This window comes from Neofelis nebulosa, chromosome 8 (genome assembly GCF_028018385.1).
Source record: "Neofelis nebulosa isolate mNeoNeb1 chromosome 8, mNeoNeb1.pri, whole genome shotgun sequence".
NCBI classification, from domain to species: Eukaryota; Metazoa; Chordata; class Mammalia; order Carnivora; family Felidae; genus Neofelis; species Neofelis nebulosa.
The window spans coordinates 66476229-66502408 of record NC_080789.1 but is presented as its reverse complement, the minus strand read 5'-3'; the positions used below and the strand labels follow the sequence as shown (position 1 = coordinate 66502408).

General features: G+C 49.7%; 2 protein-coding genes across 5 annotated transcripts; both read right to left on the bottom strand.

The window, feature by feature from the left end:
- Nucleotides 1–6166: 6166 nt before the first annotated feature.
- Nucleotides 6167–10368, bottom strand: DDN (dendrin). Its single transcript, XM_058742924.1, has 2 exons — nt 10135–10368; nt 6167–9723 (listed from the first exon to the last, which is right to left on the bottom strand). The coding sequence occupies exons 1-2, from the start codon at nt 10341–10343 to the stop codon at nt 7812–7814; spliced, it is 2121 nt and encodes a 706-aa protein (XP_058598907.1). The 5' UTR covers nt 10344–10368; the 3' UTR covers nt 6167–7811.
- A 2901-nt stretch (nt 10369–13269) lies between these two features.
- Nucleotides 13270–26099, bottom strand: PRKAG1 (protein kinase AMP-activated non-catalytic subunit gamma 1). Of its 4 annotated transcripts, none has more exons than XM_058742925.1 (12): nt 25977–26099; nt 22026–22074; nt 16220–16372; nt 15938–16019; nt 15781–15839; nt 15595–15640; nt 15438–15492; nt 15010–15136; nt 14739–14904; nt 14547–14584; nt 14133–14279; nt 13270–13993 (listed from the first exon to the last, which is right to left on the bottom strand). In XM_058742925.1, exons 1-12 carry the CDS (start codon nt 26072–26074, stop codon nt 13889–13891), a joined length of 1125 nt encoding a protein of 374 aa, XP_058598908.1. In that variant the 5' UTR covers nt 26075–26099; the 3' UTR covers nt 13270–13888. The 4 variants fall into 4 exon arrangements, 3 of the variants coding, with proteins under 3 accessions (XP_058598908.1, XP_058598909.1, XP_058598910.1); XM_058742926.1 differs by having other exon boundaries at nt 16220–16329; nt 25977–26087; XR_009265735.1 differs by lacking the exon at nt 14547–14584 and having other exon boundaries at nt 25977–26097.
- Nucleotides 26100–26180: the final 81 nt, after the last annotated feature.

The following is a 26180-nucleotide window of genomic DNA, read 5'->3' as shown; positions in this document are numbered from 1 at the left end:
GGCCTAATCCTCCCGCCGCCTGGCCCGGCTGGGGGAGCCCCACTCACCTCCCCGCTCTCTGGGGGCTGCCCGGCTCTGCTGCGGCGGAGACACACAATCAGGACAAAGGCGCAGCCCCCAGGGGGCTAACTCAGCCTTCACGCCCAGGTTGTGCGGCATTTGGGGAGTTTAATGAATTGTCCATCACGCCTTTCAGGGCCCGCCCGTCAGCCTGGATTAATCTTCGGAGCCCTGGTGGGGTAGGAGACACTAAGCCTGTATTTATTACTCTCCCATTGTCACTAATTGAGGTAATTATCTGTGACTCTGGCCTGGCCAACAATGCGGCATTCACTCCCGGGACCTCGATGGGCCTGGCTCCCACTCTCAGCACCAACCCTCCCTCCTCTCTTCTCCCAAACCCGCCAAGGGCTAAGTTGGGCCCTGGAGCATGTTGGGAAAGTGGACAATGTCCCACAATGCTTCACCTCTCAACCAGTGTCTCCCACAGCCACCACCATGGAGTCACAGCTAGGGAGAGGCCTGCCCCCCCCCACCCCCCCAAAGTAGATGAGAAAAAGAAGGCAGCCTGTCTAGGGACAGGTTTGGCTGGCAGAGCCCCCAGGCCACAGAGGGGCATGTTTCTGAGCTCTTTGGTTTTCTGGACACTCCAGCTCCTTACCTCTGGGCTGGTGACACCAGGATCTCATAGGGTCCTTCTGTGGATCCACATGAGTGGTCATGTTCCTATAACCTCCAGAGGTCTAGAATATTAGGAGGCCCTAATCCATAGCAGACGTACTCTCAGGAGGTCCCTAGAGCTTCTAAAGCTGACAGTGTGGCTGTGGATGTGATGGGGGAGGTTGGGAGAAAGACTAGGAAAGGGCTGGTCAGGGAGCTCCGAGAGGGCAAGAGGAGTCATCCAAGGAGGCAGCATCTAAGGGTCACACTCATGTGGCCATGCAGCAACCATAGGGAGAAACTCGGATTTGGAGGGATGAACAGTGCCAAAGAGTAGACTTCTCATGGAGATGGCTTCCCAGGTCAAGGGGATTGGCTTGGCGAGTGTGTGTGTGTGTGTGTGTGTGTGTGTAAAAGAAAGAGAACGATAGCAAAAAAAAAAAAAAAAAAAGATTTGGTTTTTGGTTAAGACTAGATGTCAAGCTCTTGAAGGCAGGGACTATGATTGTTCACTGCTGTTTTTCCAAGAGCCTAACATTGTACCTGACACATAGTAGGTACTGTCACATGAATGAATGGATACATGAGGCTGGTACTTGCAGTGGGGTTGGGGGTCTGTTGGCTCTGCTTTTCCATAGCTGCACTTAGCCTTTTCATTCTGTCTCAGCACTTGCTGGAAGGAAATGTCTAGACCATCCAGGGACAGTTCTTGGATGGGCACTCCTCCAACTGCAAACATTTTAAGGACGTTGGCTGAACACAGAACTACAGTCAGAACAGCGCCACCTTGTGGTGCCTCTTGGAAGAGCTCCTGGAGAGACCAGCAAAGAAAGCGGGGGTTTATCCCTATGCTGGAGTGGGGGCCGGAAGGACACCAGGCAGCAGCCCCCTCTCCTCCCATTTATCTGACCCTGAGTTGCTGTGCCAGTGTTCCTGTTACACAGTTTTATCATTTCTTCCTACCTGCTGACAGCATTTGCTGGGAGCCTGCTCCAGGCCCAGCTTGTAGTGGATACAGAGCTAAGTCAAAGGCACTACCCTTAAGTAGCTTATGGTCCAGCAGGAGATTCCACAACATAACAAGACCAACGAAGGCCGTGATCAAGCAGCAGAGAAAACAATGCTATAGGTGTTGAGGAGGCAACGGGGACATTCGAAGCTCAAAACCTCTCTGCCCCTCCCCTCTTCCTCAATCCCTCTCGCTAAAGCTCAAACGTTTTATCCTTGCTTTCCAGAGACACTTCATGATTTGGCTCACACACATCATTCCAAGGTCCTTGCTCCTCTGAATTCCCCACTGACTCTGTTCCCCATGAAAGCTTTGGGCTTTCCCACCTCTCTACCTTTGCTCATGCCCTGGAAAGCACCTCTTCCCCATCTCCCCCTGTTGAAACCCATCTCAGGTGTTCCTCCCTACATTCAGCCCTTCTCATACCCCTTGGCAAAGTGGCCTTGCCTCCTGAAGCAGCTTCTGGGTAGGGCTTTCATGAACAGCATGTACTGGCTGTCCCATGGATGGTTATCTGCGTGTTTCCTGTCCTCCTACTAGGCTTCCACCTTCCCGAGGACTGTGGGCTCTGTGCTTGGCATTCCTTGTAGCACTGAGCTAGGCATATCATATGTCCTCATTAAGAGAAGAGATGGATGGATGAATGGATGAGTGAATGGATGAACGAACAGATGGATAAATGGGTGAATGGATGACAGAGGGATTGGTAGCTGGCTGGATAAATGGACAGGTGAGATGTATAGATGGATGCATGCATGCATGATGGATAGATGGATGCAGGAAGCAGCTATTCTTTAAAAGGACACAAAAAGGGGCACCTGGGTGGCTCAGTCAGTTAAGCGTCTGATTTCGGCTCAGGTCGCAATCTGACGTTTGGTGAGTTCGAGTCATATCAGGCTCACTGCTGTCAGCATGGAGCTCGAGCTCGAGCTCGCCTCGGCTCCTCTGTTCCCCTCTCTCTCCGCCCCTCCCCTGCTCGTGCTCTTTCTGTCAAAAATGAACAAACATTTTAAAAGTAATAATAAAATAAAAGGAGTCATAAAGGGGCACCTGGGTGGCACAGTCAGTTAAGCCTCCGACTCCTGACCCTGGCTTAGTTCATGATCTCATGGTTCGTGGGTTCGAGCCCCACATCGGGCTCTGCACTGATGGTGCAGAGCCTGCTTGGGATTCTGTCTTTCCTTCCCTCTGCCCCTCCCCTTCTTGTTCTCTCTCTCTCAAAATAAATAAATTAATGGGGCGCCTGGGTGGCTCAGTCGGTTAAGCGGCCGACTTCGGCTCAGGCCATGATCTCGCGGTCCGTGGGTTCGAGCCCCGCGTCGGGCTCTGGGCCGACGGCTCAGAGCCTGAAGCCTGTTTCGGATTCTGTGTCTCCCTCTCTCTGCCCCTCCCCCGTTCATGCTCTGTCTCTCTCTGTCTCAAAAATAAATAAAAACATTAAAAAAAATAAAATTAAAAAAAAAATAATAAAATAAAATAAAATAACTAAAATTATAAAAAAAAATTAATTAATTAATTAATTAATTTAAAAAAAAGTACCCATAAAAAGCTATGTAGTATCCGGGGCTCCAAGGGAGGAAGCCCCACCCCATGCCAAGACATGCAAGGGAGAGGACAGTAGGCAGACTGAGTCTTCCTTCACTAACAAATTCACCCTCAGTAACCCATCTCTCAGAGTCCTTAGGTATATTCCCACTCCCAGAAGTCATAGTCAGGGACCTTCTCCTTCCTTCGTGCTTGCCTGGATCCTCAAGAAGTCCTTCATTAACATATATTATGTATACAGTCTACACTGTAATGCCTTTGTGGGTTTCCTCTCCCACATCCCTCGCCCTATCTCACACAGAGATAGAGATCTCACCCTAGACCGGAAGCTCCCTTTAAACAGGAACCAGGTCTGAGTCTCTTGTGTGTCCCTAGGGCCTGGCACACATGTTTAATGAATGAGTGAACAAATGAATGAGTGAATGCTCACCTTTCCCCACAGGCACACTTTGCACACTCCCTATAGACTCAGGTCCAGCCAGAACTCTCCTGGTTCTCTCCTCCTCATACCCCAGACGCACACTCCTGACCCTGAATCCTCTAAAGTCCCATAATTACGGCCTGGTTCTTTGTTATCCATTTGTGACTGATCTAGGGAAGTTCCAGGGCTCCCAAGAGAGTCTGAAAGGGGAAGGGGCCCGCTGGGCCTTTAAGGCCATATTAACTGGGCCCCGTTTGGGACAACAGAAAAGGGCTTCCCGGGAAGAACCTGGCTGTTGGGAGGGTAGTGTCCTGCTGCCCCAACCTGACCACGCCCTCCTGCGTCTGCTGTCCCTACACCTGACCTGTGAGGCTGTCCCAAGGTTGGGGGTGGTTGTGGCCTCCGTCTCAAGGCTGACCAGCTGGCAGACGCAGCCAGATTTAGAAGTCATTTTCGCAGCAGGGAGCCTCCAGCCTCCCACCCACAGTGCCACGCAGGGCCAGTCTGAGATATGGCTCACCAAGGGCTGGCCCCCAGACCTGCAGTCACTCCTCTCCTCCTCTCTATCCCTTTCTCCCCAGATCTTTAGCAGCTGGCGCTGACTCCACCCTTAGGCAAAGATGGAGGAAGTCCTGGGGAAGGGGTGTGGGTTGCATCGCGGCTCTAACTACCCAGAGGTTCCATGTACACCATTCACCCATTCAAGGGACTCTCTCCATCCCAGACCTCCCCGCTCCTCTTGACCTGGCCTCTGCTGCCTGTCCCACCTCTTGCCCTATCTCTACTTCCCCATCCTCCTGTTCCTAAACCCCCAAATACTAATGAAATAGCTCTAGAGGTAAATCATAATCAGAGCTTAACGCTTATGTATTACTTCCTATGTACCGGGCATGGTTCTAAGTGCTTTTACATATTGAATCATTTAATCCTCCCCGCAGGCCTATGAGAAAGGCACTATTAATAACCCCATCTTATAACTGAGGACCCCAAGACGCAGGGAGGTTGAGTAATTGCCCAAGGTCACACAGCTGGTGTGAGGTAGGGGCAAGATCTAAAGCCATGCTGCCAGGCCCCCGAGTCCATGCGCTAAACACCACACGACACCATTTCTCTGGTAACGGTAGTAGTGTGGGTGAGCTCTGAGAGCCTGGCCTCCTGGGTGTTCAGCCCCGAAGAGGCTTTCGCAGCATGGCGGAGTCTACCTCCCACTATCCTCCACGGCTCACCTCTTCTACTAGCCTAAGAGCCTGGAGCCCCTGGGCTGTAGCAAACTCCAGGCAGATGCTCTCACCACTGCCCTGGCCTTCCTCGGTCTTCCTCCTGGCCTGAAGGCCATTCTCTTCTCAAGCCCAGAGGCCCAAGGCCCATTGTCCCTAGTGGGCCAGCCTCACCCCAGCGTGCCTCAGTTTCCACTCCTGCCTTTATCTTCCGCAAGTGCTCCGAATGTTCCCTCCACTCCAGTCTAAGCAGACCGTTTGGTAATTTCCTACACATACTGTTTCCCCACATCCGTGCTCCCATTTTTGCTCTTCCCTCTGCTTGGAACCCCTTTCCCCAGATTCTATTTCAGATGTCTCCTCCTTCGGGGAGCCTTTCCTGAGCTCGTAAAATCCATACAATCTCCCTGGTTTGACTCCTTGTAGTACTTACCACTCCCTGCTCACTACTATCGTTATTTGTGTGTTTTCATCTTCACCCCATTGTGAAGGCAGTAAGGCAGGCCTTACTTACTCCTCTCTTTCCTGGAGCCCAACCCAGCGCCCGGTTCCTCTCAGGTGCTCAGTAAGTGCTCAATAGTTAGAATCGACTTGTAGGTAGAAGGTAGACTGACCTTAGGAAACTGATCTCTGCCCAAAGTGAGGTGAACCTCACTTCCTTTACCTCCTCCCCAGCAAGAGCTAACTTGAAACCTGACTTTATGGGTCTCGGGCAGGTTCTGGGATGAGCTCTCCAGGGTGATTCCGATCAATGCTCTCCCTTCAGGTTCAGAAGCCCAAGGAGACACTCCCCCCTTCACTGAACCAAGGTCAGCTTGCCACAGGCTGTGGTCCAGCGCGACCTCCCAAACTGCCCTGCCTAGTCTGTCTGGTGAGGGTAGGGAGTGACATGGAGATAACGGGAGACCCAAATCAGAAGTGGTTTGAGAATGGGGCTGGGGCTCTGAACGCAGAGTTCGAGCTGGTGGACTCGGTAGGGATGGGGGCAGAGGCGGGCGGGCCAGGACTCTGCGACTGAGTCTGGGCGAAGCCCCCGCGCCCGCCGAGTCGGCGGCTAAATTTACCCAGGCTGACTCAGCCCTTGCCCGGAATGGGGGGTGGGGGGAGTGCGCCAGGGCAGTGGGAAGAGCCAGCGGGGGTGGGGTGGGGGGCAAGGAAGGAAGAGTCCGGACTAGGGGAGACAGGGTTGAGCCGGGAGTTTCCATCAAAGAAAGGAGTCCCCCCAGCCCCCCCCCAAGTGGGAAGAAACTGGAACCCTGGGGGAAGGACAACGGAGGGAGGGAGTAGGTCGGTGAAAGGAAGAACATGCCAAGATTGGACAAAGGGAAGCTTAGATTTATTGAGCGCCTACTGTGTGCCAGGCACTGTGCAAGGCGCTTTACATACATTATCGCGTAAAATCCTCACAACAACCCTGCGAGGTAGGTGTTTATAAACCCCCATTTGACAGATGAGGAAACTGAGGCTCAGGGAGGTGAAGTGATTTGGCCAAATTCGCATGGCTAGTAAATAGAGACAGAGCTCTCCAAGATGGTAGAGAAAAAAGACTTCAGTGTCTGGGTCCCAAGCCACTTGGCGTGGGTGAGTACAAAGAGGGGCTCCGCGCGCTCCAGAAGTCTAGAAGGCCAGAGGACTGCCCCCGACCTCACACGGCTGGAAGGCGGGGGACCTGCGCGCAGTAACTGGGAATCAACTGGTTAACTAGCAGTGCCTGGGTACGGGGCGGGGGACTCGGGAATTAGCTACTGGGGAAATCCGCGACCTGCGCGCGCCCCATAGTGGCTACAGCGAGTATCACACCCCACACCTACAGGCTTTTGGGGACCAGCCTCCCTCTTCCTTCCCTGGCCAAGGTTTCTGGAAGAGGCAGAGATGCAAGACATTTTCAGGGTTCTTTCAGATGAGTGATACCACCCGGGTGTGAAATTGTGGTAACAATTCATAGCATCACTAAGGAACACTGGGGAGGAGGAAAAGGGGAAGGCCTAAAGAGGTCCCAAGCTGATTCACTGGCTGCCTTCCCTCCCCAGCTCAGACCACTGCAGGCCAGGGACAGTGACAAGGCCACACTCCTGCTCTGCTTTGGGGAGCCCTCAACTAAACCTAAGATACTGGGATAGAAGCCCTCAGCCACTCACTCAGATCTTCTGCAAACCTTGGACAATCTCTTGAGTTGTGAACGAGTGCAGGTGAAAATGAAGCCACCCAGGGACACTCAGACTCTGTACATTTATTCCTAATTCTCTTTCTCAGCCGGTGGAGGAGAGGATAAGATACAAATCCTCCCCCAAGGATCCAAAACATCAGAGATGATGTTAGGACTCCCTCATTTTACATATTAGTAGGCCTGGAGAAGGGAAGTGACTTGCCTTAGGTCACCCAGCAGTCAGTGTCAGAGTTGGGATTGGAACCTTGTTTGGGGCCTTGTGACACCAAAGTAAGCCCTCCTCCTGTTTTGCTGGCTGCTTCTGGGTCCCTTCCTCTTCTGCCAAAGGCCTCTATGTCACCTGGTCACCGCACTCAGAAGCCTCTTCCATCACTTTCTCCCTCCAGCCCAGAGACTCCACCCTAAGTTGCCCTCCTATGACTATACCATCCCTGCCCTCCCTCCTGGTCCTGGCTAGGTCTCTCTGCTCAGCTCCACAACTAGTTCATCTGCCCTTGGTGAAGATTTTACCCCAGTGCCCTGAATGGAGCAGGGATTAAAGTCAACTGCTCATCCTCGCCTCTCCCGGAAAGGAAAGGAAGGGAAAGGAAAGTAAGAAAGGAAAGGACAAAGAAAAGAAAAAAAAGAAACCATGAATTGCCACATGCTCCCTTTCCTTTCAATCGGGCGGCTGCTGTTTCAAGTGTGGGAACGGCTATGGGTAAGGGGTACAAGGAAGTCTGTGAGGAAGAAAGAGGACCAGTGGGCCCAAAGATGGAAAGGTTGGGGGACACAAATACAAGAAAGGGCCTCTCACTGCTGCTCCCTATTTCCCTGTGGCATCCCCTTAGTGTCCCTTTCTCCGAAGAAGGCCTCCTCGGTTCGGTTGATGACATCTAGAATCTCTCGGATACTGTCGCTCAGCTCTGCCGTCTTCCCGCCTTCCCCGGGCCGGGGCCGCTCATTTCGCGAGGAGGCGCCCGAGGCTTCGGTGTCGCTTCCATCAGAAGAGCCGCTGTGGACGCTGAGCTCCGCAGCTTCGTCTGAGTCCGAGTCCGGGGCAGTGTGACGCCGGATGCGGGACACGGCTTCCCGCAGGGCCCCGGCGTAGGGCCCTGGGGTCCGCGCCCAGCTCCGGCCCGCGCGCCGCGGGACAGCCGCCACTTCCTCCGAGCCCTCGGCACTGCCCGCGCCTCCCGAAGCCGGTGGGCCTAAGACTGAGCGCTCTGGGCTACCTGGCTGCGTGGGGGCGTCCTGCAGGTTTACTTCGCCAACCGGGAGCCCCAAGATGCGGGAGGCGCGCTCCTCCAAGGAGGAGTCCGGGGGCTTCCCGCCCTCAGCTTCGAACCCTCGCCCCCCACCGAGCTGGTGTGAAAGGCGACTGCTCAACAGCAGTTTTTGGCATGGGGAGGGAAAGGCCGCGACTCCCTCGACCTCTTCCTTGTTGGGCTTCGGTTGGTTAGGGGCATCCCCCCCGACGCGCGGCACCCCATTGGGCAGAAGCTGTACATGCTGGGTTCGAGGGGTTGGAACGTACTGGGAGCGTATCACCACGCACGTGGCGTCAATGACAAAGACGCCTTCTCCCCGAGCAGGGCCGCGGGAGCTGCGGGGCAGGGTGTGGGCGCGGCGGGCCCCTTTCCAACCCTCCAAGGTCTCAGGTCCTGCCCCCTCTCTATGACCCAGGGACTCTCTCCATCCAGTGCCTCCTGGAGCCCAGGGTCTGGGGAGGGTCTGGCTATGTCGCGGTGGCTGCCTTTTAAGGGAGGGAATCCAGCATTTGGGGAGCCAGCTCTGTTCCCTACTTTCTTTCCCTTCCCCGGGGCCCTTGAGACGGGGCCTGGACCTGGGAGCGGGACGCGGTGGGCTGGGAGTCGCAGCGGCCAACCCCGCAGGAGCTGTCTCCGAGCTTGGGCTCCCAGCAGCTTTGGCTTGGGGATGGCTGTCACTACCACTATTCGGGCCGGCACTAGCCAGCCCCAGGCTTTTCTCCACGGCCCCTTTGCCGGACTCCAGCCTTGGCCTGGCTGTTCCACAGCCTGGGGATCCCCCCAGGAGACCCCGTCCCTGTCGGAGACCCCAAGCCCCGAGGACGTCCCGATAGATCCGAGGATCCAGCCTCTTCTTTGTGAACCCTCCCTCTGTCCTGGCCGGAGTCGGAGCACAGGCTGCTGAGGCGGGCGCCTGGGAGGGCTCGGGGCCTCGCTTAGACCCCAAGGTCCTGTGGGGGCCTTCGTAAGAAGGTGGAGCCACGTAGGGTGGCGGGCGGTCCCAGCGTCGTCGCAGGGCCGTCCCGGCTGCGCCCCTTAGCAGCAGGTGTGCCTCGTAGCTGGGGGGCCCTGACCGCCTACCTCCCCAGGGCCCCGCCCACGCCGCCCCTGGGTCGCTCTGAGGCTGCGCGGATGGACGGGGCGGTCGCCCCGCCAGCCCCAGGCGCTCGGGTCGTGAAGGAGCTGAGGGCCCTACAGGCTGGGCCACCCGAGGGGCGTTCCGAGGTTCCGGGCGGGGCCGACCGAGGGGGCTCCTTCGGGCCCCACCAGCCTTGCGCCTTTTTCGCTCGGTCTCCTTGGCCTCCCGCTCTTGCGATGCCGCTTTCCTTTTCTCTTGCTCCCGGGCTCGGGCCTCGGCCGGGGGCCCCGCCCGCCAGTTGGTCGCCTCCTGCAGCACCCTGGAGGCCCAGGGACGGCGGGGCGGCGGTTCAGGGGATCCCGAGCGCGGCCCACACCTGGGACAATGAGCAGGAACCCAGGTGAGCAGTTTGTGGGGGAAGGGGGCCGAAATCCGGGGAGCTGGGAGCACTGGAGACCATTTGGGGCAGGTGTGTGGAGGGGTGTGTGTGAGTGTGTGTGCGTGTGCACGTGCGTATACGTTAGGGCTGAAGTCGAAGCCGGACTCCTCACCATCTCTCCATGCACACTTTAACAGCGTCTGCCCCATCTCACCTCTTGCCCTTCCTCACACCCACTCCTGCCCCCCAAAACAATGCGGGACGAGTCAGGCCCCAGCCCTCGGGATGGGGTGGGGGGAGGTGTGGGAAAGAGAAGGGGGACCAGCAGCACTGGCTGGTGCCTGCGGGGAGGTCCGGACCCCACTCCCCGCCCCACCACTCTCTTCCCGTCACCCCTCCTTCACTCACGTGCGGCTCTGGGGCCCACGGGCCCAGTGGCTGGCTTGGAAGTCCATGGGCTGTCGAGGAGGGGCGCGGCGACTATAATGACAGGAAATTGTCTTCACTTCGATCACCAGCAGCTTGGATTTCTGCACCCAGAGGCAGCTGCCAGACTCCTCATCCTGGGGCTCCCGGGGGCTGTCGGGCCCCTCGGAGAATAGCTGGCCATCCAGCATCCTGCCCCACCCCACCCCGGCCCCCCACCCTCCCACCCGCCCCGAGAGCCCCCTCCCAGCTCGAGGAGCCGGCGCCCACTGCAGAGCGAACGGGGCCAGAGACTGGGGACTATATATACCCGGGCACACGTGTGTGCCTGTCTGTGTGTGTGTGCGCGCGCGCATGTGACACGGCGCGGCGCGGACGGCACAGCGCTGTTACCTCCCCCATGTGCACGGCCGCCCCCTGGGGCCCGGGATTGGGCGCCCCTTCCCATTGCTCATGTCCCCCAAGCCTGATGGGACCTGCGTGAGTGGGCAGGGGACTTCTAATTCTTGCCAAACTGACGGTGCCCCTCCCCCACCCCCATTTCTTCAAGCTTCCTGTCGTTTTAATCCTTCCTTCTTCTGCTTGTCGGGGTGCCTGACCACCAGGGTTCTGCCTCTGACTTCCTGCCTCGGTTTTCAGTTTCCCGGACAGGGAGGTGATGGGAATGGAAGTCAAGGTCTCTGCCTGCCACTCTCCGCTGGTTTCCATGGGGTTGGGGTGCAGGGGGTCTATTTTTAGCGGCAGTGGCTGTTCGGGTGCAGAGAGATGAGTAACCAGCTTCCATGCGGTGGAGGGAGGAGGCGGTGGTTTTCACACAGCTTTTATGTGACTCTGGGGGAGAGCTGCCTCCCCCAAGCCCAGAAAGGGTAACCTCCACACCCTTAACTCCTTACCCTCTCAGTGTTGCAGCCCAGGGCTGCTTGTACAGCTGCACACAGGAGTCTGTCTTGGCCATCCTAACTGTCCCACACTCCTGTTCCACATGTTTGTCCTTGGGGACCTATGGAGCCCTCTCCCCGCAGCAGGCTCTCTCCCCCAATCCAGGAGCCAGGACTTGGGGGTCATACTGTTCTGTGCCCACGCAGCTCTGCTGAGCCTTATGGAGGACAGACCACGGTGGTTATGCATTTGCACCCTTTCAGAAGGGATGGAGGAGGAATACTGTGCTCTCTTGGCAAAACCAACCCCCTAGCAACTGAAATGATAAAAGTGGCCCCCACTTCCCAGGGTAGAGCTCCCCCTCACCACTGCCACAATCCCTGGCTCACTCCCCCCCCCCCCTCCCGCCTTTAGTGGTGCTTAAGATGGTCACCTTTTAGGATCATTCTGTCCCAGGGGCAGAAGGTGTTGCTTACATCTACATGATCCCTCCCCCCAAGCCTATACCAGGTGTCCCCTGATTCACCATGGTAATGTTAGTGGCAGCACAGCCCACGCCAACCCTTCCATGCAGAGACTTAGCAACCATGCCTGGCAACCATGGCAGCAGCTCCAGTGGAGGAGACGGGTGCAGGGAGGTGGGAGAAGAGTGTGTATGGCAATGGTTGCTGAGGAAGAAGGGATAATTTGCCTCTTCTAAGAGGACTAAGTAAGAATAAGCTATGAGGCTCCTCAATTTTGTCCCTTATCTTTCCTTCTATTCCATTCTCAGATTCTGAGACTGATTGGTTGGGTTTTAGGGGAGAATGGGAGAGGCAAAAGATCAGGCAGCCCTTTGGGTACAGACCCTTCCTTTTACGAAGATGGAGCCAGAAGGGTGTTGTGGGGCAGAGATGGACTTACTGAGAACCAGAACAATCAAACCCAGGCCCCCTGCTCCCCAGTATGGACCTTTAAGATAACCCAAACAGCCCCTATTCTAACCATTGGAGGCCCCTCCCCCCTCCCCAGACCCTTCACACACCTACCAGCTCTGCACACTGGTGGCTCTTTGCTCCACAGTGCTTCCTTCCACCTAGGTCCCACGAGTCCTAAGGCTTTTTAAAGCCCTTGCCTCCTCCCTAGACAAACTCTCCATGATGGAATGTGACATAAGGAGACATCTGTCCTTTCCATCATGCACTCACCACCCCCCCACATAAACATACCCTAATTCTAATAACTTGGAAGCCTCCCTCCCCCAGGTCTGGGAATGTGCTGTAAGCTGTGAAGAAGAGAATGAAAAGCAGGGACTTTCTCCAGAGCCAAGATGGGGGCCCTGACAGATGCCTTGAAACTCTTGCACATGTGCCGTCAGGAAACCTACTTTGGAGGAACCAATATGGTATGTCAGGGTTCATCAGAGGTCTTAGGTACACTGTGCGTAGGGCAAGGAATTACTCCAAGATTGCTTCTGGTCTTGAGCAGGAAACGGTATCAAACCTACAAGTCAGTGGTGAGATGGCACCCAAAATCTGGCTCATGCCCAACAGTCTAGCAGTCCTTATGGTATTTGGTGTTGACTATTTTGGCCCACACGGTTTCAGCACAGGTAAAGAGCCTGCTCCCCACAACCCTCACCCTCCAGCTCATTCGCACGTTGGCGGAATGGCAAGGCATTTTGTGGGTTCAAAGACAGTGCCAGCTCAGCAAAATTCAAACACAGAGTCCAACCTTCCCTGAGAAAAGTTGATGACTGCCTAAAGGAGACCTCAGTCTCTCTACTCTCTGGAGACAAAATACTATTATGAGATTTTCCTGGGGTCCAGCTATGGTTCAGGCAGAGGGGAAAGTGAGGTAACAAGGAGAATTTCCGGGAATAGGCTGGGAAAGGTAGTAAGTCTAGCACAGTAGTAAAGAGCAGGAGCTCTGGGGCCAGACTGTTGGGTTCAAATCCTAGCTCTACATTTTATTAGATGTGTGGCCTTGAGCTGGTTCTTAGTCTTCTGTGCCTCAGTTTTTTTGAACAATCTGTAAAACTGGAATCATGCCTACCATTGTTCTGAGGATTAAATGAATTAATATATGTAAGGAACAGAGAATGGTGCCTGACACAATTATCTGTGTGTGTGTATGTGTGTGTGTGTGTGTATACATGTGCCATTATTCTGTTGTTGTCAATAATGAGTTAAAGAAGCCATATGAAGTAGGACGTTTGAGCATAGTGTCTATCAACTACAAGAATCAAAAACACTGCAATACCATGAAGAGGTTCCTGTCATTTTAATTACGTTTGCCATGAAAAGCAATAACCTCAGCTAATCACTCTGCCCTCCTCCTCTTCCTAACCCCCACCTCCCTTCATATGCACACAGCACAGGAACCCAAAGGCCCTCCTCCCCACAATCCTCCCCACTGCCATTATGGGAAGAAATGTCACTAAATGGACTCAGCCTCCTCCATACAGCATTTAACAGGATAAATAAAAATACCTTTAGAAGGGGTTTGTTGTGCTATTATCTCAGGGTGGAGTCAGGGGCAAAGGTAGAGGCAAAGGCTGGGTGAGGTCTGGGGATCTCTTAGAGATCAGAATTTGCTTGAGGGGCACACAGCCCATCATTCACCCAGTAAGGGGGATATGTCTAAGAAGGCAGGGGCTAAGATGGGCTAGGCTGTATGTGTGAGGATAAGGACAGCTAAAAATCCATTCTCCTTCCTCCCCCCACACCTTCCCCAGCTCCCAGGGAGTCCCAGGTAGGGGGCTCCCAAGCAGAGAACAGAGTTACAATTCTCTTAAGGTTTCATCTGTGGTTCCTAGAACTGTGGGCAGGCAGTGAGTGGGGTATGTCCCCTGGTGCTGCCTGACCCGTTCCCCAGCTCAGGGCTTCTCTCCTCCTGTGAGCACCAGGGCCTGCAGGATGTCAGACAGTGATACAATCCCCTTGACCACATCATTCTCATCTACCACTACAAGCCGGTGAACCTGCGTGAAGCAACACAGGAGAAAAGGGATTTTAGTGACGGCCTCTGTTAGGATGAGCCCTTCAACCCCGACTCTCCTTGCCAAACCCCACACTCAAAGCTGCTTCCCCCAGCTCCTTCTGGGTCCCCGGCCTCCCTACCTCTGCTTCCACCAGCCTGTTGATGATGGTCTCCAGAGTCTCATGCAGGTAACACTTGAGGACACCCTCAAAGTAATGTGATCGATGTTGGAGGGCTTTCGTCACAGACACATCTAAGTTGTTGTAGGTCTTTTCTGCTGCCAGATTCTGGGGAGAGAGAGGAAGGTGCTTGCAGGAAGCAAGGGAGCCAGCCCCCAACCCCTGACCCCACCCACCTACACCAGAGGGATTTAGGGTAGTTGTCAGCCATGCCCACAAGCCACACCCAACTCATTCAATTCCTTTTCAAATAGGATTCAAAAGTTTGGAAGCTTCTAAAACCCTGAGGTCCCAGAAGAGACTCTCTTCTACTCCCTCTCCACATTCAATACCCCACCCCTTTCCCTACCTCCCAGCCCCTCCACAATCACTCACGATAACATCAAACTTGGAGTAGATGTCCACCACACGCCCTAGGGGGACAGAGGCAGCTCAGCAAGGAGGATCTGGCATCCAAGGCTCCCCCTGCCTATAGCATCACCCTCCGGGCTGAGCTGACGGACGGATTTTCCCAGAACCACCCTGGCTTCCCTGGAGCCCTCCCTCTTCTTCTGTGAAATCTCTCACCTTTCTCATCTACTACTGGCAGTGCTGAAACTCGGTGTTGTACAAAGATGCCCAGAGCCACGTAGACAGGGGTGGTGGTGCGGACCATAGCAATGTTAGCATAGGTGCCAATCTGTAGCTCTTCCAGAGACTTAGACATGAACTCTGGCTTGGGGAACTCAGTGATCTGAGGAGAGAACCATCAGCTTGATCTTGAAGGCTCCCCAAACCACCCCTGGTTACCCCTCCAACCTTGTATATAAGGAGTAAAAACCAGGCTGAGGACACTTACAAACAGTTTGAGGAACTTGAGGATACGCTTGTGGGTAAGGATGTACAAGGTGTTGCCTGATTCTGGGTCAATAACTGGCAGCCTGTGGATCTTGTTTCGAATTAATGAAGAAACAGCATCAAACAAGCTGTGGGAAGGTGGGGAATAATGATAAATCCCACAGTGCTGAGCCCAAGGTGGGTAAACAGCTTTTAAGAACATATTTACAAAGAGGGAAAACTGGTGACTGGGAGAGGAGAGCAGTGTTCAAACCAGACCTAAAGAGTGTGTGAATGTGTGTGTGTGTGTGTGTGTGCGCATTTGTGTATGTGTGTTTGTGAGGAGCATCTTTTCTCTCTTCTGCCTCTAGATCTCTGGGTATCTAAAGCTTTAGCTACGCTGGTGGCAAGGCTCTTCCCTTTCTGGACAAATGGGTAGCTGGAACTCACCTGGCATTAGGAGAAATGCAGACAAGTGGTTTGAAGGAGTCCTGTAGGTACACCTCTGAAGGGAAAAGGGAGGTTCACAAAATACCAGTATGGAAAACCACTTCCCACTAAACTCTCCATCCCATTTTCTTTTTACAACCCCCAATTCTCTACATACCTCTCCAAGTTTCTATCTTGTGTTCTTCCAGCTCATAGATCTGTACCTGGAAGCAGAAGCAACAGAACTTGAGACTTGATCTCTCTGCTGCATTAACCCCTTGTAGTTTCCTTGGGAGAAAGGAACTGAGAATGGGGGACTCTGGGTAGGGAAAGTGGTTTTGGTCATTGCGCTAAGGTTCCTTACCAAGGCTGATTTATAGTAGCGATGCAGGATATTGATGAAATCGGTGATGGTCAGCATGCCTAGAAGCCAAGACAAGATCCCTCAGCACTGTTCAAAGCTTCTCTCCCTGCCCAGCACAAGATGCCAATAATACTGTGCTCCAGAAACTTTTGCTTACCCACAAAACTTTGCTTCTTACTATCCCACAAAGGGGCAGCCCGTACACCATTAGTCACCAAAGCAAAGAAAGCTTTCTTCACCTGTAGTCAAAAAGAGTAACAATCACAAAGGAAAATTCACAGGGTGCAGGACTTCAAAAGAAAGGGGTTGGGTATGCTGGGGAAAACATGAGACTAAACCCATATAAGGACAGGGATATTACCCTTGGGATGAGACAGGATGAAAGTTTTTGAACCAGAGGCTCCTAGGAAGGGGGATGGGAGAAGAGGATTTCACCCACCTGCAGGGAAGTATCAAATACAACCAATTTGGAGCTTGTGGGAATCAGGTCATAGCAGCGATGAGACTTCATGAAGGAAGTATACACACTATTGTTGGATTCTGGGGTCTCTGCATAGGGTGGGATAGTTAGAAGCTTCCTTCCATGCATCAACTCACAATCAAAAGAGGCAGAAAATAAAAGTGTAGTTGTTCAAATATTTAGAGGCTGATTTTTTTTATAAGGCCCCCTTGTCTATCTATTTTGTTCCTATTCCCACAAAACCTGGATAAACCTGTTAGAAACCATTTCATTCAACCCCCGACTCCAGGTAGGGCTATATTTATTGGCTCCTTATGCAAAAGATGGCTGACTAAAACAGAAAGTCTATAATATCTATCATTAACCTGTTTAGTCTAAAAGGTTTTTTTCTCATCTTTAACTCAAATTTTCCCTTTCATATGTTTAAGCGCATTTTCACTTGTTCTCTTTTCTCAGTGAAGATGTAATTAAGCTTCTTAAAATTCAAGTAAGCTTCTTAAAATTCTTCTAAGACCTACAGATGAGAAAGTCCTGGTCCAAGTTGGGCCATTTTAGATCAACATTCAGTTGGAGCCCAGTGCTCAATTAACCTGGCCCAAAACACCCCGAGAGTCCATCTTGGGATGACCCTGTGAATCAGAAATCATCTCACCTACTCTAGGCCAATCGGAGACCCTGGATGTGTTTACTTGTCTATTCCTCGGATTTTAATTGCTTGCTTTAAACTGGAGAAGCAACCCACAAAATAATAACCTGAATGTGCTATGTACTATGCTATGTGTACTTTAAAAATATAACATCATTTAATCCTCACAGATTTACAGTAAATCTGGAAAGCAAATACTGTCCTCATTTTTCAGATGAGAAAACAGGTAGGAAGCAGTTAAATAAACTGTTCAAGGTCACACCATTAGTAAGTGACAAGAAAGACTTAAACACAGACCTACCTGATGCCAAAGTTCATGATCTTAAATCCTATGCCAGTTGTTTGTTTTTAATTTTTAACCAGTCATACAGATACACGGTTTAAAGAATCAAATAGTTCTACAAATTTTGTTAAGAAAAACTAGTCCCTGGCACCTACTGCCCTGTACTAGCCCTCCCCAGAGATGAGACCTCTTTTAGCTGATTATTTTGGCACTTATTTCTGTGTGTATGAAGTAACAAGCTTATATTGCTCTTTTCTGATTTTTCCACTTTTGGGCATTATCTATTATCATCCAAGGAATATGAGAATTTTTAGTTCTCCTTCATACTAAGACCCCAACACAAACATGAACCTCCCATCTCCCCATTCTTCCAGAAGTTAAACTATAATGTTGGTTACATTAGTATTTAAATAATTTTGACTAAATATTATTATTCAGAGCTAAGCCCAATTGTAAACTCTTGACTTTTTTTTTTCTTTTCCCCCTTTTTTCTAAAGATTTTATTTGTTTAAAGTAATTTCTACACCCAATGTGGGGCTTGAACTCACAATCCTGAAATCAAGAGTCGTATGCTCCACTGACCAAGCCAGCCAGGCACCCCTTCATTTATTTTTTTTCTTTTGCAACCTTGTTTTCCCTGGCGTTAGTAATTGTCGTCTTTTTGTTTTTAATAACTAATTGAAGTATTTATAACTAATTCAACCCCAAACTCTTCACCAATTGTTTAAATCTCCTTTTCAAGAGGTTCAGAAGCACTAGTCTATCAATTTAAACAACCCAAAGAAGTCTATCCAGAGCCCAGTCTATTCTGACCTGCCCAAATCTGGGCTGGTTTGCTGCTGTGCACAGCTGTCATCCTGAGATCTTCCTTCATCACCATCCAGGGGTCCCCTTTCACGTCTCTCCTGTATTGGCACTCCTGTGTCCTGTATCCTATGATTTCATCTTTTTTTTTTTTTTTTTTTTTTTTTTTTTTTTTATTACTCCCTTGTTTTGGGAGTGCACATCTTCCTGTAGCTTCCCGAGAAAGGGTGCATGGGAGGTAAATTTTTTGAGACCTTGCAGCCTGCAGATATCTTTATTTTCTTTATTTTACCTTCATCTTTGATGTATAATTTGGCTGGATATAGAATTCTAGGTTTGAATTTATTTTCCTGCAGCATGCTGAAGGCACTGCCCCATTGCTGTCTAGCTTCTGGTGTGTTGAGAGTCTAAGGCAATTGATTCTTTTTATGTAACTTGTTTTTTTCCTCTCTGAAGACTCAGGATCTTCTCTTTGTTTCCAGTGTTTTGAAATCTCATGATGATTCTGCTTTAGGTGGGTCAATTTCATCCACTGTGCTGAATACTCAATGAGTGTTTTCAGTATGAAAACTAATGTCCTTCAGTTCCAGGAAATGTTCTTGACTTATTTCCTTGATCGTGTCCTTCCCTCTGTAATGTCCTTTTTCTCTTTCTGTAATTCCTATTATTTATTTATTTTAAAATGTTTGTTTATTTTTGAGAGAGAAAGAGTGTGGGCCCGCAAGCAAGGGAGGGACAGAGGATCCAAAGCGGGCTTTGTGATGACAGCAGAGAGCTGGATGCGGGGCTGGAACTCACGAATGTGAGATCATGAACTGAGCCGAAGTGGGATGCTCCACTCACTAAGCCACCCAGGCACCCCATGTAACTGCTATTATGTAGATTATAAGAGTTCCTTGACTGACCCTTTAAGGTTGTTTTTATTTGTTTTGGTTTTTTGTTTGGTGAAATGTTGCTGTTGTTAAAATATCTTCTCTCCTATTTTATGCTTCTTTGTTTTGGGTGTGTTTTTTTCCCCCCACTTCTTTGATTTTTGTGGGTTTTTGTTTAAGATTTTATTTTTAAGTAATCTCTACACCCAACATGGGACTCAAACTCACAACCTCGAGATCATGAATCACATGCTGTCTGGACTGAGCCAGCCAGACACCCCACTTCTCTGATATTTAATTCTACTTTTTGGGAAACTGCCTCAACCTAATTTCCCAAACCTTCTACTTAGTTTTGAACTTTTGCTATTATACTTCTAATATCCTAGAGCCCCTCTTTGTTTTCTGAAACTTCCTTTAAAAAATGGTTTCCTGTACTTGTTGCATAGTGGAAATGTTCTTTATCTGAAATTAATGTTAATTTCTAAAGTTTTCTTCTCTATGCATTGAATTTTTCCTTCTGTTGTTTTTCCTGTTTCTTTAAAAAAATTTTTTTTAATGTTTATTTATTTTTGAGAGAGGGAGAGAGAGAGAGAGAGAGAAATGGCATGAGTGGGGGAGAGACAGTGAAAGAGGGAGACACAGCTGAGCTGTTAGCACAGAGCCAGACACGGGGCTCAAACTCACAGACTGCGAGATCATGACCTGAGCCAAAGTTGGGTGCTTAAGCAACTGAGCCACCCAGGTGCCCCTCCTATTTATTTCTTTTGCAGGGGCAGTTTGGATCATTTTTCTTTTAAACAGTTTTTTTTTTTTTTTTTAAATGTTTGTTTATTTTTGAGAGAGAGAGACAGACAGAGTGCTAGCAGGGGAGGGGCAGAGAGAGAGAGAGAGAGAGAGAGAGAGAGACAGAGAGACAGAGAGACAGAGAGACAGAGACAGAAGCCAAAACAGGCTCCAGGCTCTGAGCTGTCAGCACAGAGCCCGATCCGGGGCACAAATCCACGAACCGAACCGTGAGATCATGACCTGAGCCGAAGTCAGATGCTTAACCGAATGAGCCTCCCAGGCGCCCCTCCTATTTGTTTCTTTTGAGGGGGATGCAGTTTGGATCTCTTTTCTTTTTTAATGTTAGAGGCTTTCTTTAGATGTCTGGTAATCCTTGGTTTAAAGGAGCATTCAAACCATATTCTAAGAGTGCAGTCTTTAAAGCTGATTGGAAGCTCAAGTGTACACGTGAGTCTTGTTAACTGTGAGCTGTTTAGATGGGGAACAGTCCGTATTTTTAGGGCTTTCTCTTCAAGGGGATTCTGGAGAGAAGGATTATTTATTCAGTTCCACGCTTGGGAGTATGAAGTCTTTTCTGTCAGCATTCTGGAAACTGGATTGGAAAAAGGACTGGAATTTCAGCATCCAGAGTAGTTCACTTTGTGCTCCTGCATTTGCTATAGTACTTCAGCCCTCAACTAGGCCTGAGCCCCTCTCCAGACCTTCAGTCTTTGCCAAAGTTGGGAGGGGCAGCTTCCTAGCTGCACTCAGTGGAGCAGGGAGTCTCAGATTCTGCCTGCTTCTTAGATCTTCAATGCGTCTCCCCTTTCCCCATTGCTAGTTTATAATTCAGTTTTCTCGGGTCTTGTCTCTGTTTTCCAGCTCCCAATTACTATTGTCTCTTCTTTTATTCTCCCTATTCTGCCGGGTTTGTACCTTTTGAAAAAAAAATTTTTATGGTGGTTTTAGTCGCTCTTTGTAGAAGAACAAGAGTAGATGTGTGTATTCAATCCATCATCTGTAACTGGAAGCCCACTGTTGTTTTTCAAATTTGACAACTCGCAGACTCCCAAGAACACGTCTTTTTTTTCAAGGTCGTGTAGGGGAAAACTGTGGCCTGTGCTGCTGGCCCCTGTGGGACTCCAGTATTCCAAGTGTCCCCCATCCTGGGACTCCCCTGCCTTGCCTGAGGCGGATGGGCTAAAGGAGTTCCCAAGAACATGTCTTTTGATGTCAGTTTAAGGCATACTTCATTGATAGTTAAATAATATCATTTTAGGCTACAGAATTACAAGCATATTTGATTTGGCTGTCTCAGTAGTTTAAAAGTAATTTAAATCAGTTCCCCAATTTTAAAAATCTGGAGATTAACATAAAGATCCAAATTCTCAATTTCTTTCAAAATTAGATCTGACCAAACCAGGCTTGAATTCCTAAACAGTGACAAAACTGACAAGACCTGGATTGTTGCTGCCTCCTTTTACATGTGACGAGATCTACAGGTTGTCAGGAATATGCAGCCTCCAGCACTGCCTGGTTCATGCAGACAGTTTGAGTTTTTGACCCTTGCCTTGGTGCTACTGCAAATGTACTCGGATACATAAAATAGGCACTGCTATCATGTGGCAGTCTCAGTTATGAAGAATATCATCCAGATCATTCAAATATGACCATATTAACTTTTCTGGATACCAACAAAATGAAAACAGAACATTTAAAAAGTCTTGTGGAGAACTCACGAGACCCTTAATAATCTGTCCTAAGACCTCACCCCGTATTTCAATTCTCTGAGAAAGTATGTACTCCTGATACCATAAATATGTCCTGGGAAGCCCCAGGAGTGTTCCTGGGCAAAATCCTTTAAGGGGGGTGCCTATAAGTTCTGCTTCTTTCTAGATGGTCTACGGTTAACCATTTCCTTCTCACCAGTTATTCGGGAAGGTGCTGGAATTGCCTTCTCCTGTGCCCTGGATTTTATGGTTTAGTGTCTCGATTTCTAGATTAGTTTTAAGGGCTTTCAAGGCCTTTCTATAATTTCTTGTGTACACTCAGTGGCTTTAGTGAGCTCACTGGATGATAAAAGCCTAGTGGCATTGTTTCTGGGCTAATTCAAAAGTACTAGGGACCTTGATTCATGGTTAGGCAGCCCAGAGTTGCCTATGGAAGTTTTTCCTCAAAAATTTCCTTTAAGTGGTTTGATAATTGAAAATCTTAGTCATCCCCACCCTGCCCAAGATTTACTCCTGGGTGCTCCTGCCAAATTACTATTCCTGATTTGTATGGTTTGGCACATTATCTGGCCCAGTTTTGATTTTTCCCAGGGGGCATCCTGAGAAGATTTGAAAACACTGCTGAAGACAAGGTATGGTTCAGCTATTGCTTTCATAGCCGGTCTCCTTTCTTTAGTAAACTTACCTTGAGAATGCTCATTTTCCAGAGCTGGGGAGCAATCTGAAGAAGCAACCTGGAGAGACAAAAGAAACAAAGATTCAGCCTATCCTTGATTCCATCCATTTTAGCCTAACATTGGGAAGGGCTGGTGAACTAATGACTTCATTTAAAGCACCATAAGGCCCTCTAGAAATATTATCTCATTTAATCATCAGAACCACCCTGAGGTAAATACTCCTATTAGCCTTATTTTCACACATTAGGAAACCGAGGTTCAAGAAATATTAAGCAGCCTACCCAAGGTCACGTGGCTGGTCAGAGGTAGAATAGGAATTTGAACACACATCTGTGTGGTTTACTACACTGCCTAATGAAATATTAGATCTTAAAAGCCAAGACTAGAAAATCTGTGCTTAAGGCCAGTCCCACAAGGTTCTCACAGATGTACTTTATAAAAACACGGAAGCCAGAGAGACAATACTGCTTCCCCTCAATACTAAGCCTAAATGTAGACACTAGAATCACAGACATACCCCTTTACCCTAAGAGAGGACCACATCTGGGGAGGATCCCGGCAGTTGACTGTCACAGAGAGGTAAAGCTTAAATGACTGAGGGGTAGATGAGGACTGTCAATGCTCTGAAACTGAAGACCTGACTCCTCAGCACCCTTGTGAGTCAAAGGCTGCTACAGCCCAGAGGATGCTGGTTTTCTAAGTTTCTTTGCCCCTGACAGTCTTTGAATACAGAGAAACCTTCAGAACCATGTCTGTGCTCCCTCAAGTGGGAACATTTGGAAATTTCATTGTTATCTAGGAACGCAGGAGGGGTCATGATAATTTCAATCTACTGGAATGAACAAGTTTGGCTCCATTTGTTCTGGGTAATATACCCAAACTAACTTAAAGTCATACTTCACCTACATAGCTGCTGTAGTAACATGAAATTAAAAGCCTCGGCTTGAGCCTGGTAAGTTGGCTGGTAAACAGGGTCAAGTTGGCAGGACAGCCCTAAACGTCCCTCCCCTAATGGGCCAGGGTGGGGGCAGAGGGGGAGGGGAATAATCTCCTTCTCTTCTCTCTGGGCGGCATACGACTATCAGCTTGGCCTGGCATTTTGGCAAGGCTATCGGAACAACAGCCTCATCACTTATAAGTGGGAGAGAGGGCTGTTCAGCAGTAAAGATACACACATAGTATAACACAGTCTCACAAAGATCTATACAAAGACACAGAAACAGTTGCTTCTGTAGAAATTATTGTACCCATTATATAATACTTACATACTGCACTGTGCTACAGTGTTTTGTTTTGTTGGTTCATTATCTATCCAAGCAGGTTTTAAATTCCTGGAAGCCTAGAACTATTTTGTATTTCTCTGTATCACCCATAACATCTAGCATGGGGTTTTGCATATAAATCTCAATTGCTTTGTTTTTTAACTCTCAAATTAATAACGATAATGATGCACACCGATATGAACAGAGAGACCTATGATTAAGTTACAGAGGGAGAAAACAGATGTACAGCTGGAGATACAGAAACCTACACAACAGTCAACCACAACTGAATATGACTTTATCTTTCTGCCTATTTATCCACAGAGGAGGATAATTATGTCCACTCTTCTCTGCTTTTAATAACACAGGAGACCTGAGAAAGTACCACTGTAATACATGAATACAAAATATTATTATACAGACGCAGGCTAGATCTGACACATGGACTCACAGTTTCTTCTGAACTCCTGATCCACATTTCTAATTGTTTGCTGGACAACCACAGATGTCACACAGACTCCTCAAATGCTTCAATACAAAACAGTATCTGTCCTTCCACCCTGTTATTCTTACTGTGGTTCCCATCTTTGTTTTTTGCATTGCTCTCGTAGGTGCCTAGAATTGTAGTTTTGATTCCTCCTAGAATGGGCCACGCCAACATGTCTGCTTAGGATCGCAGGGCAGGGCATGACCTAAACTTGTCCTTAACATCTATCAGCTAAGCTGATATGTAAGAAATGCCTCAAGTCCCTTTCTATCCTTTCCACTTTTACAGTTTTAACTATAGCTTTTACCTCTCACTTCTGCAGCATTCTCTCAATTGGTCTCCCTGCCCTAAATCTATCTCCTTTTCATCTTTCATGCTGTCTCCAAGTTCTCTCACTAAGCATCTCAGGTTTGTAAGGGACTCTTATCTCCAGCAACCAGGAGCTCAATACTTTCTGAAGTAGCTCCATCCATTTGCAGAAGCTGTTGAGAACATTCCTAAAGCACACTTACTGCCTTGCTTATAGATCTTCATGGCTCCCCTTATTACAAAACAAAGTTCAAACGTAGTGTGGCATGCAATACCTTCAACCTGACCTCGGCCTACTTTTCCAATTTTTTCTCCCAGTGCAAGCAAAATCCAAACCTCCAGCAACATCATGCCACTGGCTCACCCCCAATTAATCTTTACATACCCCGATTTCTATGCCCGTGCTCACACTGTTCTCTCAACCTGCAAAGCCCTCTCTTAGGTTTACAATAATTTCTCCCTCCCCATGCTTCCACAGTTCTTTGTTTGCATGTTGATGATAGCATTTATTACAGTCTACATTCAGTAACAACTGTCATTGGCTTGCCCTCACCCCCACTCTAGGCAGGCTGAGCATTTTCAAAGCAAGGGTTTTCTTTTCTTTTTAAAACAATTTCTATCCCAAGAACCTAATCAGGACATAAAATGTGAGGGCCAAATTAGAAAATCTATATAAAAATGTTTTGTAAACTATAACACATTTATGAGTAAGTAAAATAAAAATTGATATGTTTTCAATTTAATGGAATCAGACCTTTTATTTTATTTATTTATTTATTTATTTATTTATTTATTTATTTATTTTAATTTAATTTTTTTTTTTTTTTAAGTAAACTCTACTGCCCAACCTGGGGCTAGAACTCACAGCCCTGAGATCAAGAGTTGCATGCTCTGCTGCCTGAGCCAGCCAGGCGCCCCAAACTCTTTATTCTTGTGCAAAATCCTCTTAATCTGTAAGAGCTAATTCCCTTGCCTGGGTGACCAACTGCAAATCAACTTTACCACACTTCCGTCTGTTTTTTCATTTATAACTCGAGGGCCATGACCTCTCTGCAGGCAGAGAAAGGGTGTGGTAAAGGAATTACTATGGGCATGGGACTGACCCAGAGAAAGGTGAACCTGCCAGTAACATGATAAAAACGAAGACATGAAGGGTTACTCTGCTTGACAGAGAATACATGGTTCCAGATGCTAGAAGGCGGCTCCGGAGAGTGAGGGTGGGTCCAAACATGCAGCGGGCTACCTGCAGCATCTCTGGGAGGATGACAGGGGCCTGCCACAATTGGGCAATGCCTGCTAGCCAAGAATGATCCATGCCGCCTGCTTACAGTCGCAGAGCAGGGCATAACCTAAACTTGTCCGTGGACAGGGCGGCCTCTAACAAAAGATTCCTCCTTCAGAGAAAGCCCACTTTTCAGTCTTACTAAGGCAGTGTGAGTTCGCTGGACACCTCGAAGCAGAGGTCTTTGTGATGGCAAGGCTCACACTCAGACAACTGAGGGCCAGGTGCTACCTGCAAGTGGCAGTCCCTTGGAAGCCCCCCCTCCCCCGCCTCACCCAGGAAAGCCGGGTCACAACCCTGCTCTCTGGCAAACCTCTGAAGGTTTGAGGTGCTATGAGAAGAGGAGGCCCCAAATCGCTAGGGTGTGCGCGGGTTCCTAGCGGAGAGCAAACACTGCCAGCTTGGGCCGAGACCACCGCGGACGGAAAGTATGCACCGCGCGGCCCAGTTCTAGGAGATGCGCCCAGCGAAGGAGCGGAGGGGCACAGTCACGGGATAGGACAGGCACCGGCTTCTCGTTTACTGGGCAGCAGCGCCGGTCCCTGCCCAGGCCTCCCTGTCCCCTAACGGGGGGTCTCAGGCTCCACAGCGCCCCCCGCCGCCCTCCCGTGCTCCTCACCGTCTCCATTTCAAGAGGCGCAGACTGGGCTCGCTCGCTTTAGGAAGCTCTCTGGGAGCCGGGCGGGAGGGGTGGAGGGCGGACAGGTCCCGCCCCATGTCCGGTACCGCTACACCACTTCCGCCTACGTCAGACAGACGCAAGCCAAGGGCGGAAGGCGGGGAGTTCACTCTTCCGGCGTGGCCTGGCCTGAGTAACCGCCCT